The sequence below is a fragment of the Papio anubis genome, chromosome 7 (genome assembly GCF_008728515.1).
Source record: "Papio anubis isolate 15944 chromosome 7, Panubis1.0, whole genome shotgun sequence".
In the NCBI taxonomy this organism is placed as follows: Eukaryota; Metazoa; Chordata; class Mammalia; order Primates; family Cercopithecidae; genus Papio; species Papio anubis.
In genome coordinates, this window is record NC_044982.1 from 48,494,882 (window position 1) to 48,515,068 (window position 20,187).

General features: G+C 38.0%; 1 protein-coding gene across 3 annotated transcripts in view; it reads left to right on the forward strand.

Moving 5' to 3' along the window:
• ARMH4 (armadillo like helical domain containing 4) overlaps positions 1-18,587 on the forward strand; it is a 153,250-nt gene extending 134,663 nt beyond the window's left edge. For 2 of the 3 annotated variants that reach the window (XM_021941260.2, XM_021941258.2), the window contains 3 exons: positions 10,197-10,228; positions 16,887-17,021; positions 17,265-18,587. In XM_021941260.2, coding sequence (XP_021796952.2) covers positions 10,197-10,228; positions 16,887-17,021; positions 17,265-17,333 — 236 coding nt within the window. In that variant the 3' untranslated portion in view covers positions 17,334-18,587. The remainder of the gene's footprint in view (positions 1-10,196; positions 10,229-16,886; positions 17,022-17,264) is intronic. The other variant, XM_021941259.2, reaches the window with a different exon arrangement.
• Positions 18,588-20,187: the final 1,600 nt, after the last annotated feature.

Genomic DNA, 20,187 nt, shown 5'->3' on the forward strand with positions numbered 1-20,187 from the left:
GCTCCGTGGCTAGGGGACACCTCAGGCTCTGATCCTCAAGCCCGCATGGGATGAAAGCAGTCTGCAGGACACCTCCGCAGTGGGCCAGGGCACATGAGTGGCACACAATGGGCTTAGCTGAACCCGAACAAAGGATTTGTTTGATCAATGATATGTGAAAATGTCCTCATAAATGCTTGGAACGAGCTCTTCTGGGTTGTTTCATATGAAACAGTTGTTTCAAACAGAAACAGTTCAGGTTTCTGAGCCTCTCTGACCATTCCCTACCTGTCTCTTCTCCTGTCACTTTCTCCTCTGCCTTGTCTTTAAATGTTGGGGAACCAGGATCTTGACCTCCAGTGTCACTCTGTGATGGATAATTTTATGTCAACTTGACTGGACCATGTGTGCCTGCATTTGATCAAACATTATATTGGTCGTGTTTGTGAGGGTTTTCTGGATGAGATTAACATTTTGTATTAGTCCATTTTTATACTACTATGAAGAAATACCCAAGACAGTGCAACTTATAAAGAAAAAGAGGTTTAATGGACTCAGTTCCACATGGCTGGGGAGGCCTCACAATCATGGTGGAAGGCTAAGGAGGAACAAAGGCACATCCTACATGGCAGCAGGCAAGAGAGCATGTGCAGGGGAATGGCCCTTTATAAAACTAACAGATCTTGTGAGACTTAATCACTATCATGAGAACAGCATGGGAAAAACCCACCCCCCATGATTTAATTATCTCCCACCAGGTCCCTCCCAAGACACATGAGGATTGTGGTAGTTACAATTCAAGATGAAACTTGGGTGAGCATGCAGTCAAACCATATTGCATTTGAATCCGTAGACTGGGTAAATACCCTCCTAATGTGGGTGGGCTTCATCCAATCCATTGAAGGCTTAAATGGAACAATAAGTCCAACTGCCCTATGAAAAGGGGCAATTCCTCCTGCCTGACAGCCTGAAAGCTGAGACATGGGTTTTTTTTCCCTCTGTCTTCGGGCATGACACACCAGCTCTTCCTGCGTGTTGAGTCTGCAGGCTTTTGGACTACATCAGCTCTCCTGGTTCTCAGGCCTTTGGACACAGGTTGGAACTAAACCAGTGGCTCTCCTAGATCTCCAGTTTACAGACAGTAGATCTTGGGAAGTCTCAGTTTTCATTATCACATGAGCCAACGCCTTATAATAAATCATTCTCTCTCTCTTCAGCATTGCTCATTCTGAGTTTTAAGTTTCACCCTAAGCTTTCTGCCACTCAGTTGGCTGTTTCCCAATGGAGAGTTAAAGATGCTGCTACCCTGGCGCACAGGACTGAGTTGGAAAAGTCCTTGGCAAACATGGAAGTAAGAGATCCAGTTTATTTTCTCTGAATGAGAAAGACATATACAAAGAGAGTCCCCTCACCCCACACACAGCACAGACAGGAAGAGAGAGACAGGGAGAGAAAGATAGAGCAACAGACCCAGGCAGACACCCAGACACAGTCAGAGAGAAAGAGACAAGGGAAGGGAGAGAAAGGACAGAAAGACACAAATCACAATGTGATATGCAGAGACACAATGAGAGACAGAGACAGAGGGAGACACACATAGAGGCAGAAAGAGAAGCACATTTGTCAGAGAGAGGGAACGGGGAGGAGAAGGTAAAGGAGTCGGAATGCCAGGTGAGCTAATACACACCACCCCCCAGCTTGAGTATGCCCCATCTCCAGAGCTCAGGAAAGCCCCATGGGCTGCGATAAGGTCTCCTTGGCCACCTGCCCTCACCCCTGCCCAGAGTGACCCATGGGTATACTGACAGGTTTTAGAGCCATAAAGGGCTGGTTTCAATACCGGATCAGCTGCTTTTTAGCTGTGTGACTCTGAGCACTACTTGAATTTCATTTTCTTCATCCGTAAAATAGGGGATAATAATATCTACTTTGCAAAATTTTTGTGAGGTGTTCAACAAATCTTTATTATTATTTCAGACAAATCCTGGATCTCTTCTGGCTCCCATCGCTTCCCCTTTAGCAAAAGGGAATTTATGCATATCTCTGGGATAAATGTAGTTCATAAAACTGTATTACTGGAAATAAATCAAAATTAAACATACTCCTCTAAATAAACAGTTTGGGATACTTTTCAGCCTCAGCCCATTAAAACCAATCAGTCTTGCAATTAGTAGGATGCATGGAAATGTTATTTTATTTTTTTAAATTCTATTTTTTTATTATTATTTTTGAGACAGGGTCTCGCTCTGTCACCCAAGCTGGAGTGTAATAGTGTGATCTCGGCTCACTGCAACCTCCGCCTCCTGGGTTCAAGCGATTTTCCTGCCTCAGTCTCCTGAGTAGCTGGGACTACAGGCGCATGCCACCACATCCGGCTAATTTTTGTATTTTTAGTAGAGACGGGGTTTCACCTTGTTGGCCAGGATGGTGGAAATGTTATTTTATCTGCAGCTGCATCTTTGATCTTCACACCCTTTTTGTTCAGCAGAAAAACTAGGAGAGTGGCAAGTTGCTACACTTGGGATTCACATACACAAGAGGGCGCTGGCGAGCATGAGAGAGGATCTGTTTTTAATAACCCATGACTACTTTTTAATAAAAAAAATTAGTTTTTAATTGACAAAAATCGTATATATTTATCAACATGACAATTGACATTCAAAACAACATGATGTTTTGAAATACGTATACATTGTAGAAAGGCTAAATCAAGCTAATAACATAATTAGTCTTACCCCATATAGTTAGCATTTTTGTGGTAAGAACACTGAAAATCTACTCTCTTAGCAATTTTCAAGAATACAATACATTGCGATTAGCGATAGTTATGTGTTGTACAATAGATCTCTTGAACTTATTTCTCCGATCTAATTGAAATTTTGTATCCTTTGACTAATATCTCTCCAATGTGTCCCCCTCCTACACCTGGTAACCACCATTCTCTGCTTCTATGAGTTATACTTTTTCAGATTCTACATATAAGTGAGATCGTGTGATATTTGTCTTTCTGTGCCTAGCTTGTTTTACTTAACGTAATGTTCTCCAGGCTCATCTATGTTGCTGCAAATGATAGGATTTTATTCTTTTTTATGGCTGAATAATATTCCACTGTATATATATACAGTACCACATTTTCTTTATTCATATGTTGACGGGCATTTAAATTGATTCTATATCTTAAGTATTGTGAATAGTGTTGCAATGAACATGAGAGTGCAGATATCTCTTCAACATACCGATTTAATTTCCTTTGAATATGTACCCAGTAGTGGGATTGGGGGATCACATGATAGTTCTATTTTAATTTTTGAGGAACCTCCATACTGTTTCCCATAATGACTGTACCAATTTCCATTGCCACCAACAGTGTACAAGGATTTCCTTTTCTATACATCTTGCCAAACCTTGTTATCTTTTGTCTTTTTGATCATAGCCTTTCTAATAGGTGTGAATTGATATCTCATTGTACATTTAATTTACATATCTCTGATAATTAGTGATGTTGAACATTTTTCATGAACTTTTTGGCCATTTGTATGTCTTTTTTTCAGAAATGTCTATTCAGTCCTTCCCCCATATTTGTTTTCTTGCTATTCAGTTGTACGAGTTCATGATATATTTTGGGTATTAACCCCTTATCAGATATATAGTTTGCAAATATTTTCTCCCATTCTATAGCTTGTCTTTTCACTCTGTTGGTTGTCTCCTTGGCTGTATGGAATCTTTTTAGTTTGGTAAAATCCCAGTTGTCTATTTTTGATTTTCTTTCCTGTGCTTTTGGAGTGATAGCCAAAAAATCATTGCCATGTCCAATGTCATAAAGCTTTTCCCCTATATTATCTTCTAGTAGATTTATAATTTCAGGTCTTACATTTAAGTTTTTAATTCATTTTGAGTTGATTTTTGTATATGGTGTGAGATGAGGCTCTAAGTTTATTCTTTTGCATGTGGATATCCAGTTTTCATAACATAATTTATTAAAGAGACTGTCCTTCCCCCATTGTGTGTTCTTAGCACCTTTGTTGAAAATGCATTGATGGTAAATGCATGAATTTATTTCTGGGCTCTCGAGTCTGTTCCATTGGTCTATGTATCTGTTTTTATGCCAATGCCACACTGTTTTGGTTATGTAATGTATTTTGAAGTTAGGTACTTTGATGCCTCCAGTTTTTTTTTTTTTGTTGTTGTTGTTGTTGTTGCTGCTCAAGATTGCTTTGGCTATTTTGTGGTCTTTTGTGGCTCCACAGAAATTTTAAGATCGTTTTTCTCTATTTCTGTGAAAAATGTCATTGGGATTTTGATAGAGATTGCACTGAATTTGTAGATGGTTTTAGGTTATATGGACATTTAAACAATATTAATCTAGTCTGTGAACATGGAATATTTTTCCATTTATTTGTGTCTCCTTCAATCTCTTTCATCAATGTTTTATAGATTTTAGTGAGCAGGCCTTTCACCTCCTTGATTAAATTTATGCCTAAGTATTTTTTTTTTTTTTTTTTGTAGCTATTGTAAATGGAATTGTTTTCTTGATTTCTGTTTTAGATAACTCATTGGTAGGATAGAAACTCTTGATTTGTGCATGTTGATTTTGTATCCTGCAAATTTACTGAATTTGTTTATAACTTCTAACCATTTTATTGGTGGAGTTTTTAGTGTTTTTTTTTTTTATTATTATACTTTAAGTTCTAGGGTACATGTGGATAATGTGCAGGTTTGTTACATATGTATACCTGTGCCATGTTGGCGTGCTGCACCCATCAACTCGTCAGCACCCATCAACTCATCATTTACATCAGGTATAACTTCCAATGCAATCCCTCCCCCCTCCCCCCTCCCCGTGATAGGCCCCAGTGTGTGATGTTCCCCTTCCCGAGTCCAAGTGATCTCATTGTTCAATTCCCACCTATGAGTGAGAACATGCGGTGTTTGGTTTTCTGTTCTTGTGATAGTTTGCTGAGAATGATGGTTTCCAGCTGCATCCATGAGATTATGTCATCTGTAAACAGTGACAATTTAAGTTCTTCCTTTTATTATTTTGAGACAGGGTCTTGGTCTGTTGTCAAGGCTGGAGTGCAGTGGCATGAACACAGCTCACTGCAGCCTCAACCTCCTGGGCTCAAGCAATCCTCTCACCTCAGCCTCCCCGAGTAGCTGGGACTGCAGGTGTGCCACTACACCCAGCTAATTTTTATATTTTTTGTAGAGACAAGGTTTTGCTATGTTGCCCAGGCTGGTCTTGAACTCCTGGGCTCAAGTGAGCTGCCTGCCTCAGCCTCCTGAAGTGCTGGGATTACAGGTGTTAGCCACTGTGCCTGGCCAAAGTTCCTCCTTTATAATTCGGATGGCTTTTATTTTGTTCTCTTACCTATTTGCTCTGGCCAGGACTTCCACTTCTAAGTTGAATATAAGTGACAAGAGTGGGCATCCTTGTCATGTTCCTTATCTTAGAGGAAAAGCCCTCAACTTTTCACCAATGAGTATAATATTAGCTGTGGGCTTGTTATATATGACCTTCATTCATGCCTACTTTCTTTTCTGTCTACCTTTCTCTCTACTAGAAGGAGACCAGAGGCCTTATTATAGCACTGTACTCTTGGATTTGCATTAAACAAAATTTCAAGAAAGATAACAAAACAGTGGGATTAGAGTGAATCTGTAGCTGTGGGCTGAGCTGTGAGCCAAGTGGAAGGGCTGTAACTTCTTGTGTTCACTATCAGCAATCTACTATCAACTTTAATTTGCAAAGGTTTATGGAAATTTGGGGGGTTTTGTTGTAAAATATGTTTTTTTCTTAATTTAAAAGTAGTGAGAAATTGTGATTTGCTAAGTCCTAAAAATACAGAGGATAAAAGAAAAATCACCCATAATTCTACCTCCCAATTAATCAGTCAACCGAATTGATTAATTCAGTTAACATTTTGATGTGCATTGTTCAAATTTTACACATAATATTTTTTATCTACAAACTCAGGCTCACATTATACTACACTATTTTTTTCCTTTGCAATATATAAGTTGAACAACATCTTGCCTTTAAGTATTTTAAAAATAATTTTATTTTCATATAATACTCTGTAGACATAACCTAAGGTTTTGTTTTCCCTTGAGTGTTTAAACCAATCCTGTCTTGTTGGATATTAATATTGTTTACATGCTCCTTTCTAGTATAAATATTTTGTGAACATGATTTAAACAAAATTTTTGTGAATATTCATGATTGTTTAAGATACATGTCTTCTATAACTGGAGCTTTGTATAAAACATTTTAACCTTAATAAGGCTTTTGATATAGATTGCAAATCTCCCCTCCCCCTCTGTAGCTCTGAAAAGCTGTATCTGTTCATACTTCTTTAATTACTGTGATGTTTCTCTATTTTTAAAAAATTGCAGTTGTCAGTTTTCCTGTTTATAAATAACTATCTTTAAATTTTTTTTAATTTAAATTTAATTTTTTTTTTTTTTTTTTTTTGTAGAGACAGGAGTCTCGCTATGTTGCCTAGACTGGTCTCAAGCAATTTGCCTGCCTTGGCCTCCCAAAGTGCTGGAATTACAAGCATGTGCCAGTGTGTCTGGCCATCATCTTTTTTTTTTTTAACAAAAATATTTCTTTATAATTTTCTTTCTTCTTGCATTGCATTCTCTTATCATTTTCTACCCCTTAAGTTTTAAAACGTTCATTGCATAAAATTTGTATTTATTTTGACTTGAATGTTTTGCTGAAAACTGTTTATAGGATCCTCATGAATGAGAATCATGCTTACTCAAATATTGTGAACTCACTTAAATAAATGTTTTCTGAAAGAAGAAAAAATACGTATTAAGCACCTGAGTGTTTAATATTATGCAGAGGGCCTTGGCGGATACCTGAGAAGCACAAGGCATGGCCCTCCAGGATCTCCTGTTTTAGATGGGGAAACATCATCAAGCTCACAGTCTAAGAATAGTGTTTCCTCAACCTTTGTAGACCTATGCCCACCAGAATACTTTCTCACTATCCTCTCTCACCAGCCAAGAATATTTTGCCTGGCTTTCCCACTCTGTGTTATGAATTGCTGAACTAGATCAAAGGAACATGCTCCTTCAGATATCTGTACACATGTAAACATCTTGCACTGATGTGCCTTCTTGCCTTCAGTGGAGAATTACTTCATTAGATAATCATCCAAAGTAGGACTGTGAAATTTACTCTAAGAACCTAAGATGTGGACAGTTTACCAGTGAAGCCTGGGTTGATAAGGCCTAAGTTAAAATACTTCTCTTGGCGATGAGTTTCCTACAGTACACAAGCCTATCAGTGCCTTGGACCCTGGGTTGGTCTTTGCCTCCTTTTCCTCTTTTGCCTCCTTTTCCTCTTCTCCAGGCTATCCCTATCCTGCACCATCTTGCCTCCTCCACTAGGTACTCATATTAACGTTTCTGCCTCCACCTCTCTTTTGATTTGCCCTATTTGTTGTATAATACCCAAGTGAGTCCCTGATTGCAAGCATCTTGCTTCAAAGGTTGGTGGGTTCTGCCTTGCACTCTAGCAACTGGCTTTCCTGCTCTGTTCTTCACTCTTTCAGTCCCTACATTGCTGCTTGTCATCCACTTCTCATCATAGACTTGGTGGCCTAACCCCTTTCTCAGTGGAATTAGTTTTATAACTTCTACTGACTTTAGAGCGTAATGCCTGATCAAACACAATGTACATAATATTTGTTGAATGAATGAATTGGAAACATTATCTTGCTTCTGTTTAAATATATGTCATGGGCTTAAGTGAGATGTATTTACAAAATACTCATATTTTACTTACCTTTCTTCCCCTCCTGCCCTAGATTTCTATACTAAACACTTTGCATGTGTTATTTCTAATCTTCACAACAATCTTGCAAGACAGATGTTGCCATCTCTCTATGTAAGGAAACTGTGGGTCCAGAGTTTCTCCAAATTCACTCAGTGGATCAGTGGTGGATCTTACTTCTCTATGGAACCACTCCTAGAATCACTAACCCCTGGCCTTATTCTAGAGGTTCCTAGACTTTCTTCTTTTGATCTCCCCATGACCCTGCTCTTATCCTGATTGATCACCACCATCTTTGTCTGAATCCCTTTGAGACAGAGGGAGCTAGGAGGGAAGGACAAGAGAGAGGTCTTGACAAGGGCTCTGCATGAGAGATTAAAGCCAGGACCCGAGGGAGGTAGAAGGGTCAAAGGTATCCTCATATTTTCAACTTGAAGGAGAACAGTGGTAGTATCACTAAAAGAAATCGGTAGTTCAAAAGTCTTACTCCTGGGTTTTTAAAATTAGGTTTGAGTTCCAATGACTTTCTTTCTTTTTTTTTTTTTTTTTTTTTGAGATGGAGTCTTGCTTTGTTGCCCAGGCTGTGTGATGTTGGCTCACTGCAACCTCTGCCTTCCAGGTTCAAATGATTCTCCTACCTCAGCCTCCTGAGTAGCTGGGATTACAGGTGACTGCCACCACATCTTGCTAAATTTTTTGTATTTTTAGTAGAGACGGGGTTTCACCATGTTGGTCGGGCTGGTCTCAAACTCCACTTACCTCGGCCTCCCAAAGTGCTGGGATTACAGGTGTGAGCCACCGTGCTTGGCCCCAATGACTCTTTACTCACTGGTTAACCATGAACAAGTCTCTTAGCTTCTCTTGAGCTCCAGTTTCCTCATCTTTTCCCTGAGCATAATCTGACCTGACTCTCATGTTTGTCATTGGTTTACTGTTCAAGTGATGCAATGCATGTGTCATGCTTTGTAAGGGCTGGAGCTGTGTGCACGCCAGCCATCATCAGTATTTTCAGATATATTATTACTAGAGTCAGATTGTAAATGGAGGCACCGACTTCTTGGTTAAAGTATATCTATGCCAGGGGCCAGCAAATTATAGTCCATGGCCCATATGTAGCCTGCTGCCTGGTTTTGTGTGGCCCCTGAGCAAAGAATGCTTTTTACATTTTAATAGGGTTGAAAAAAATGAAAAGAAAAGTATTTATGACATTTGAAGGTTACACGAAATTCAAATTTTAATATCCATAAATAAAGGTTATTGGAGCATAGCTGAACCTATTTATTTATGTGTCGTCTATGGCCACTTTTGTGTTATACAAGAACAGAATTGAACAGTTGTGACAGAGACTATACACTCTGCAAAACCTGAGATATTAACTATCTGACTCTTCGTAAGAAAAGTTTTCCACTCTACTTCCTTCCTTCCTATCTGTTGAAGCTTCTCAAAAGCAGAGAAAATTCCAGGAAATCTTAAAAGTCTTTTTACACTTACTTCTTTTGTTTGATAATAAAGGTAAAATGAGAATATATTTGTCTTTTCTTCCTCCTTTCTGATGCTTTTACAAGTAAATCTTCATTCAATGTTGAAACATTATTATGACTTTGAAAGGTAATTAAGGGTAAAAAAAAAACAAACAAAAAAAACCGCCAACAAACTCAAACCAACCTTAACATGGCCATTCTAACACTTATTTCAAAAATGAAATTGATGCTTCCTTCTACTCTTGGCTTATTTATGTATTCCCAAATGGCTGTAACTATGGTCTACATACAATTTCATAGTTGATCAGCCTTTTTCAGTTGGCTTTGTAAATATTACTTGGTCATTGCTTTTATTTTTCATAGTGGTTGTATTGCTATAGAATGGTACCGTTCACAAGTTATATGTCTTTCAGAAATACTTCTTGTTCTTGCCTTTTGTCCAATCCTTGCTTCTTCAAATATGATTGCAACTGCTTCTCTTTGGAGCCAGCTCTGGGCAGCCTGGGCTTGCTTATTTTCCCTTCCTACCTTAATCTCTGCCCTCTGATATTGATTCAAGTGCAGCATTCCCACTGAGCTTACAAACTGAGAAAGATGAGGAATAAAGCCAAAGAAAGAGTGTCAGAGAATAAATGAACTTGATATTTTAAAGATGATTTTCATTTTGCCCACACCTCCCCACCAATCGTTCAATAATAATAGAAAAAACATTTAGCAAACAAAAATATTCTCCATTTATCTAATAATGATATGAGGGATGTTTGTGCTCTCCGTTGCATTTCTAAATAAGTAGAAATAAAAACAAGACCATTATTGCCATTATGTTATACTGTTAATCTTTTTACTGTGTTTAATACAAAAAAACTCTTCAATTTGTCAAATTAACTAAATACCATGAAATATAAGTAAAAATGGTTATTTATATTTTATTATCTTTTTTTTTTTCCTAGTGAGAAGCTGGATGGAAAAATTAAAAGACAAGGTAAGAAAAGTATTTTCTTCCATTGGATTTATTTTTAGGGGCGTATAGCTTTGTTAAGCAAAAGATCTTCAGAGTAGTGGAGCTTTAGTTTATTATTCTGATTCTGGTAATCTATCTAAAGATTCAGGGCCGCTTGCAGTACCCTGCAAAAAAGAAGGCCTTTCCTTTAAATCCCTTCTTTTGGAACACAGGAGACACCTTATTCTTTGGAGTACCATTCACTCATATAAAAGTATAAGAATTTACCTTGTTTGATATGCTCAACAGAATAATTGACATATCAAGGTGAAGTTTCTTTTCGGGGAATTTCAGGATTGTAATTCCATTCCTTCTGGCTTTTTTTTTTTTTTTTTCTCCAATATGGGACGCTCTAGGTGTGTAGTTTATCACAGTACTGCTACTTACTAGGTATTGATGAGCTGACCTGTCTGGAATGGCCAACTATAGAAAAAGATTTTCTTTTTTTGCATTAATTCTGCCATCTACATAGTGATTGACAACGTTAACTTCCACGTTGATATTGTTTATTTTCTTTTGATTTTCAACCCTCTCCAAGTCTTTGCTTTTGGTTACTTGGTAATTTTAAACCGAATTACTCATAAAGATATAGATGGAGTCCTGAATTCCTTGTTGTAGCCTGTGTCGGATCCCATTATTACAGCCCAGCTCAGATTTCACTGGGATTTCGGCTAAATGGAAATCTTTTCAGTGGTCAGATACTGAGTTACCTTCAGTTCACCAGTCTCAATATATTTCTATTGATGGCATTCCATATCTTTTTTATTACCTGCAGTCAATTTCCCTCACATTTGAATTATTAATATTATTTTACTACAGCTTAATATTAAAGAATACATTCAATTGCAAATAAATTTATATAATTGTATTAATTCTCATTATTTCTGTTTCTAAGTAAAATTTAGCACAGATAATGTTTGAGAATGAGACTATTTTATGTTCATATAAATTAAAAGTGACATTGAAAAATTTTAAGCCTGTTGAGGTCAATGGAGGCTGTTTTGGTATTTGTAATGGGTCCAATTGTGAGGAGAGGTGGGCTGCGATCAGATGGACTGAGAAACACTGGAGGGGAAGAAAACTTCGAAAGTTTAGAACTGGATATATTTACATAGGTAGTGTTTCGTGTTATTTTTCAGGGAAAAATATGATGCAATGAAAATTAAACAGGATTTGTTATGTTAACCTGGGAATTCATATATCATTGTTTCCATAGAAAGTATCCTGAGTTATTTAACAAAGAGACCAAAAAAAAAAAAAAAAGTCTTAAGAAAATAAATTTTGTCGGGTAACCTGTTTTGAAATTTGGTATTGTTAAATTTCTTATCTGCATGTATATATAGCTTTACCATTCCCTTAAAATAATCTGTGCAGCTTTAGAGAAAGGCTGTCTATTTTTATTCCTATGAACCCTTTATTCTTACCTTGTCTCAAAATCTTGGTACCTTTTTCTTGCTCCTTTTTATCAAGAGAAATAATTTTGTGTGTGACCCCTAGTTTTCTGGCTTATTTTGAAGTTTTTCAAGCTTTCTCATCACTTTCTTCTGTAGTATTTTTTTTTCAGTATATTTTAATTAAAAAATTGTAGGAAGCAAATTTTGGATTCCAGTGGTGACTGTCATGTATGCCTCTCTCTTCATCTTTGACTCTTGGAGGGACTAATTTAAATCTTCCCCATATTCCCTGCCTTCGTCCATGCTTGAGCGATTACATGCTAATTTGATATGTATATTTTATATGTATATACACACATATGTACATATATCTTCCTTTAACAAGTCTTACAGGTGATCCTGGTGCATGCTGAAGTTTGAGAAGATACGTGTACATAGATCTTACACACATTTATACATATATCTTCCTCACTCTCTATTTGTCCATCCATCCGTTCATCCATCTATCCATCCGTCATCTATTAAAGTCTTGTTAGTCATTGTCTTCAGAAACTATTTGAGTACGAAGCTGTTGTCTCTTTGATGAAAGTCACAGAATCCCTTAGAACTGAAAACTAAACTACATGCCTAACCTGGCTCTTCAGGCAAGCCAGGACACTCTGTCAGGTTAGCTTCATTTAATTGTTTCAGTACTGAGTCTCTGTTGGTTAGCTGGATTGTAGAAAGGGTGGTGTTTTCAAAGTTCTGAATTGTTCCTTTTGTTATTGTAGTTTAGTCTTTCTATATTAAGATTGAGATCAGCTGTGAATGACAGAAAATCCACCCCCACTCCCAATGACAATAGCTTAGCCAAGATAGAAGTTTGTTATCTCTCTCTCTCTCTCTCTCTTTTTTTTTTTTGGCAGAGTCTACCTCTGTCACCTAGGCTGGAGTGCAGTGATCTTGGCTCACTGCAACTTCCACCTCCCAGGTTCAAGTGATTCTCATGCCTCAGCCTCCTGAGTAGCTGGGATTACAGACATGTACCACTATGCCCAGTTAATTTTTGTATTTTTAGTAGAGACAAGGTTTCACCATGTTGGCCAGGTTGGTTTTGAACTCCTGGCCTTATCTGACCTGCTCACCTCAGCCTCCCAAAGTGCTGGGATTACAGGCATGAGCTACTGTGCCTGGCCCCTATTGTCTCCTGTTTTTAAGTTTGAGATAGTCACAGGTTAGTGGGGAGTGACGCAGTGACAGGGGCCCAAGCTTCTTCTATTTGATACTCCACCATTTGTGACCTTCATCCCCACGGTCACCTCATGATCCTGGATGGCACTTCTGACTTAGCTATGTGCATATTCTAGCCAGAGGAAGGAGGAAAAAGGGGGAGGCTGATGATACCCCTTTCTTTTTAAAAGGGAGAATAAAAGCACTCTGTCATTCTTAAAGGGGAAGAATAAGGGCTCTGCTCCCCTTTTATAGAACATATCTTGAAATTTTCCTATGCCACTGACATATCATCTTCTTGGTGAAACTTACCACATGGTTGTACCCAGCTTCCCAGTAGGCAAGAAGTCATCTTTATTTTGTGCCCACTCCCAAATTGGAGGCTCTTTTACTATAGAAGAAGAAAAGAATGGATATTGAAGGACAGTTCCTGTATTAATTCCATCATTAATTGTCCTCTTGGCTAAGTGTTCAAGTTGGTGATCCTTGTTAGGCAAGTTTTAACTTGGCTACTCATTAGTGTATCTTTTCAGCATCTAAATTGCTTTTCAAAACTGAAGATGCGTAACAATTTTAATTGTGTAATAAAGACCAGGCCTGTTTTTACATCAATAAAACCAATATATTTCTTCTAGCTTAAGGAAACCATCCAGAAAATGAATGGCCCAGACTATACTTTATAGCAGCAATTCTCAATGTATGGTCTGGACCAGCAGCATCAGCATCACCTGGAGCTTGTTGGATATGCAAATTCTCAGACTCCACCGTAGACCTACCTCCCAGGAACTCTGGGAATGGGGCCCAACAGTCTGCATTTTAGCCAGTCTTGCAGGTGATCCTGATGCACGCTGGAGTTTGAGAACAACCATTGCACAGAAATCGTAAGGATGCTGTCTCAGTTCTGCAGACTTTAGGCAGTACAGTATATCATTTGGTTTCCTATGGCTTTCTTGATGACAGAGGTTCTGAACAAATATGTCATCCTAAGAAGGAAGGATACCTTTCTCGTTGACTTCAAACAAACAAAACTTCAAAGCCTAACAAAAACAAGTATATTTAGCAATATTTTCACTTATAATTTACTTTAAAATTTAAAACTTTATTTGGAAATAATTTAAAATTTACAGATGAGATACAAGAGTAAGAATGGTACAAAGAACATTCCTACACTTTTACCTGGATGCGCCCGTTGTTCGCATTTTACCCCATGTGCTTTATCATTTGCTGCCACGTTCTCCTCTTTTTTCGTGAACTATTTGAGGATGAGTTGCATGTGTTGTGGCCTGTTTACCCTTATATACTTCAGTGTATATTTCCTAAGAATGAGGGTATATTTTAAGCAGATCTTTGTGCAGTTATTAGTTGGAGTATATTCAATATCGATATAATACTTTTATGGAATCTAGCATTCATATTTCAGTTTTTTCAACAAACCCAAAATATCCTTTATAAGAGCATTTTTTTCTCCTCTCTTAAAGAATCCACTCTAGGATTATGTAACACATTTAGTTGTCATGTTTCTGTAATTTCCTTTAATCTGTAACATTTTTATAGCCATCGTTTATCTTTTATGACATGAACATTGTTAATATAGTCTTTTTAAAAAACAGAATATACTTTCAGTTTGTTGGATGTTTCCTCATGATTCGATTCAGGTTATGCATTCCGGGTTGGAATAATACATTGGTGCAATTGTGTCTTTCTCAGGGTGTCCTCGGGGCATGTGTATATGCAATTATTTGGAACAGAGAAAAAGTATTAGGCAGAATTTATAACTTAAAACTGTGTGCATGTTGTCTTATTTCTTTTCATTGCTGAAGAAATCAAGCCATGAGCAATTCTAACAGAAGAGCTTATTTTCCCTTAGTCAGTTTAGAAAGAAGAATAAATTACATCTTAAGATGGTACGTTGCTTTGCTCCCATCTTGTAATTTACTTGTAATTTCAAAGCAAGGCAGATGCCCCCCAAAAAGAAAAAAAAATCGAGGAGACAAAAAAGAGAGATGTAACTGAATTTTTGTGAAATCTACATAATTGAGAGCTCTAGCCAAATTTAACCATTCCACACTGAAAGTATACTTTAAAACATCATGTTGTACATGATGAGTATGTACAGTTTTGTATGTCAATTTACAAATATATATGTCAATTTGAAAAAATAAAGCTCCATAAGTAAAAGGCTTAAGTGTGTCAATGAGAAATGCGGAAATGGTGACATATTTGAGAATACCGATGTTGTTGGCGTGGGATTAAGTTACAGAGTATGGGGAGACCTCCACAGAGGCTGATCACGTTGACCTTCCAAAAGTTCAAATGTTACTGTGCATGAAAAGCCTAATCATCTGGGCTTAAAGGTTATCATGTTTCAACATGTATGTGTTTCCGTAAACTGAGAATGGTAATTAAAAATAATTCACAGTTCTTGTGTGAGCACCAATGCTTTGCTGTTGTTCAGTATTTTCCCACATGGAAAATTACAGAGTTTTTATAAGCCTTAAGTAGATTTGGAAGAACTTTAGAAAAAGTTTGGGCTTCTACAAAGCATATTAATTTATTGAAAAATGACTAGGCTTTGTTTCTTGGGGAAAAATACTTAGTATGCTGAGGAACAGTGGTATTGTTCTCAAATTAATGGAAAAATTTCCATATTTTGCCCTAAGTTAAGACTCTGGGAGGCAGAAACAGTGAGGGAGCTGGCTGAATACAAGAGGAAGGTGCTGCCGTTTCACAAGGTCTGATGTATTCCTTGGATGTCCTGCTAGAAATGTTGGGAAAACATCACAGCCTACATACTTCAGCACTTTCAGGAAAACTTTTATTCTCTGTCCTGCTCTGTTTTTGGCTCACTTTGAAAAATACTAAAAACAGTTTGTGCTGTATTAGAAATTTAAAAGATAGTCATATAAATGAATAGACTTATGAACAATTTTAATTGTTTATGTATTTTATATGGGTAGGCTTCTAGGAGGGGGTTCTTGGGAGGTAAACCATTACCTGTGTTCCCCCATGAAAGGGCTGTAGGTTAGTACATACCCTGTTAGCCCATAGGAGTCTTATTGACCAAGGTGTAGGGATCACTCTGAGTACAATGGCCTTGCCCTAAGCTTGGGTAGGTCCTGAGGTACTTACTCAAGTCCAGGGATCATCCTGCTCTCTGAGGACCAAAGTATCCATAGTGACACCTTGGAGACACTGGAGACATAGATGAATTTGACACTTCCAGGACCTTTTGGAGGTATTGTGTTGTTGGTAGTGATCTTTGTGTCCTTCTCTGCCACTTCCTTTTTTGGGGGATGGGACATTCAGAATTCCCTCCCACCCTCCAACTTTGTCTTGTCTATTGGGAAGGAGATTCCATTCACAGAAATCACTCCATCCATTTTGTGTGCACACTCTCTCCTTGTCCTTCTCTTTTCTGCCTTTGCTCCAACATCTAACATTCCTCCCCTTGCCTTTGCAGGCCCTTTTCTTCCTTGTTTTCAGAAGCCCTCCCCTTTTACTCGCAAGCATTTTCATCTTTCTTCTCTTACTGTAATGCAGCTAAGACAGACAGAGAGAGGGAGAAGAGAGGACCACTACTGTCAAGGCCCTCTTTTTACCCCCCAGCAAATACAGTATTTCAGAGGACACTTTGACCTCCTTTAAGCCTGACTCTGGCTGATATTTCCAATTTATAGCATTTTAGTAGTCCTGGCATTCTCAGAGGCTTACTTCATCCATCTTTAATACAAATTATATTTCTGTCATCAGAACCTGATGTTGACAAATGTGCATAAGCTAGTGGCTGGAAGTGCCACTAGGTCTGGTTGATTTATTTCTATGCTTCTATGTATTTGAAATATCCCCAAAATAGGCCTACCTCTCTCTCTGTTGCCTTCTCCCTAAAAAGTTACTGTATTTTAGGTTCAGTTTTATCTTATAACAAAGCAGACGGGATAATTCAAAGTGTCTAAAAGCCTGCTGCCATCCAGCAGAAATGAGAAACCCAGGGCAGTGCTCTGTTTAGCATCCTAATGTGTGTTTCCTTTTCTCTGCAGGCTGGTTACATGTCTGGGATGCTGGTGCCTGTAGGGGTTGGGATAGCTGGAGCCTTGTTCATCTTGGGAGCCCTCTACAGCATTAAGGTTATGAATCGCCGAAGGAGAAATGGTTTCAAAAGGCATAAAAGAAAGGTATGGAACCAACAATAGCAAAACCTAATCAGTTTCAGAACATTCTTTGCTTATCTAATTTACTTAATAAAGCACACGGAGTTTAATGATGCTCGAGCGGTATTGACATGCCCAGTGGTCTGGATGAGCTGCTGTAGCTCCTGCCTCGGCTGCATTTGTTAGCGTGTCTTTTAAAGGGGGCCTGTTTCTCAGCTTTGCTCTGCGGCAGGAAGCGTTTAATGCTTTTCTGTTTTCTTTCTCTAGCAGAGAGAATTCAACAGCATGCAAGATCGAGTAATGCTCTTAGCCGACAGCTCTGAAGATGAATTTTGAATTGGACTGGGTTTTAATTGGGATATTCAACGATGCTACTATTCTAATTTTTATTTTGGAGGAGAAAAAAAAAAGAACAACCTGCCACATTGCTGCTATCAGGCCGTTAGTCCTAGTGTCTGCTGGGTGCTGCGTAGTAGATTTTTCTTGTACTGAGCAGAAACGGCATGCTGTATACTAAATGTATCATGCAGTATTTGGTTTTATTCTGTAGTGAATTTTCCACAACTGTGGGCTACAACTCATAAATATGCAGCATATATGTTTTTCAGTAGGAGTTGCTACATTAGGCAGAGTAAATATTTTGTATTTTTCCACAGTGTCTTTTCCTTGGTTTGAATTACCTGCATTGAGAATAATGATTGTTGCCACCAAGGCATGCTTGACTTTGAGATATAAATCTTAACAAAGAATAACTTCTCATCATTATACTCTACCTATGTGAAACCATGGGCTTGTGGGCCATGGTACATACTGCATTTGCATCAAACTAGCAGCAACTCAGAATGAAATCATTTTCATTAAGAAGTTCTCTCAGCATATTAGGATTATATGTAGATTTGTACGTAGTTTGCATTATGTGCTTCAGTCTCCTAGTTTTATTATTTCTCACCTTCTGTTTTATTCTTATTCTTGGCGAGGAAAAATGCACTAGAAATAATACATTAAATTGACTTAGTCTTAATGTATGCTTGCAGTCTTAAATGGTGTGACTGAGTCCAGCAGAGTCATACATGTTTATGATTAAGCGGTATTCTTTTTGTGGTACTATTTGATTTTACCAAGAAGAAATGAGGAAGAAATCAAGAATGAGATGAGGGTAGGTAAGCTCTCAGAGCATTTCTCTCTGCCATTTGGTTCTATGCTTCTGTGACTACTAATGTGACTAATTCAGAGTGTTGTATTTCCACATCTGTGGTCTTCACCATGGAAAAAGTGGGCTACCATTGGTCCTTATTTGGCTTTATTAGAAAAATAGATATTCTATCATTTGTCTGCCCAGTGACCAGAGTCCTGGTGCACAACAGAGCTCATGGGAAACCAGCCTCTCTCAGGGCACCCCCCTATGAGGATGTTAAACTATGTTCGATCATTTCTCATCTCCCTTGGAATGTAATTCCCTGCCCTATACAAAATAGGATACTGCAATGCGCTATTTGAATCTAGGAATTGAGGACTTGTAGTTGGTTGAGTTTTGGGGTAAAGACTTGGCTCATATGGAAGAATAAAGGTTATTTATTAATAGTGCTGTCACTGTGGAGAACTTGGGGTTTATTAGAACTTGTCTACTATGTTCAAGAAAAATTGCACAGTTATTCCTCATAGCTACTATGTGAGGTAGGACATATGTTTTTATTCTCCCATTTGACTGAAGATGGAACGGAAGCAGAGAAGTGAAATGATTTTCCAAAGTTGTACCTAAAGCGAATCAGCGTGAGAACCCACTTGGACCCAGAGCCATGCACCCTTATCTTCAATTCAGTACCCTTTTCATGGACTTTGGAGGAAGCAGTGATATTTCAGAGTCCTTCTTTAAAACAAAGGTTCTAAGGAAATAGCTGCTTGGTCAAGGAACATTTGATGTGAGTTTCCATCTTTGTTAAATGAATGATGCCTTTCTAATTTCTCTCTTACTCATACAAGTTCTTTCCTTCCCTATCTCAGTTATTTCCTTTACAGTCATAAATTGAAGTATCACTTCTCGGAACTAATAGAGAAACCTTCCTAGAATCCGTTTTTGAAAAATGGCTGGCTTGCAAGAACGTTTTCATCAAATAATTTTAACTCTTTTTGTCAAGAGATGTAAGCAAATGTGTGAAATTGATCAAGAGAAGTGAAAAGCTCTGTACAGTCCAATAGAAGTTAGCAATTGGCAAATTCGCTCAAGGTCAGATTTTAAAAACAGAATTCAGAACCATGGCACTCAGAAGTGATTTGTAATTTCATGAGTAGAGACGTCCTGATATTGCATAAGGGATGTTTTCCTTTTCTTAAGAGCATCCCTTTGCTATAAGTATTTCTAAGGTTGGGAGTAAGTGAGCGTGGTGTGGCATTACTGTCTTTGTATTATTCACAGACTATTTGTTGAGAATACATAATAGGCCACTTAACTGAGTAGCACATGGGTGATGCTAATGGCCATTATTGCCTTGGGCTACTCAATCTATAGTCTTAACTAAACCATGGCTAATAGGTTTACTTTTCAAATTGCAGTATAATAAATTCCCAAATAACAGACCCATATTTTCATTTCTCAGAGGTCTGTGAGGATGACATGTATGTGAATTTTGGCTTAACACAATATCTCTGTGATCCTTTTTGGGAAACATGATTTCTTAAAGGAAAAGCATATACTTAGAGTACATTTCTGTACAAACCCATTTAAACATCTGGATTGAGTGGATGGCGGTGGATGGTACAAATGACATGTTTATTTTGGCCGTTTTCCTTGCTGCTGGTGGCTATGGAATAATGATTTTCAGTGTTTGGCTTAGATTATTAAGAGGATCAGAAAAGGTTATCATATTTTAAACAAAACCTGGGATTAGGGGTGCTGCTACCAGATGGAAGTGCTGGCCAGTGATTATACAGTGGTCCAGATGAAAAGTAGTAAATCAGGCACTTGTAGGTTTACCCAAAATAAGTGATAAGTATGCTTATATTTGCAAATTAAAATAGAAAGTCAACTTTTTATTCTAACAACTAGGCTTAAAACATTTAGCAGTGAAATAAATAAAGCTGTCTGGAAAGGAGAGCCGATTCCTGCAGCTTCAGTTGTGAACACCGTCCCTACTGGACTGAGTTTACCCAGCCAGAACTGCCGGTGTCCCACTGCAGGGGCAGGGACTAGGTC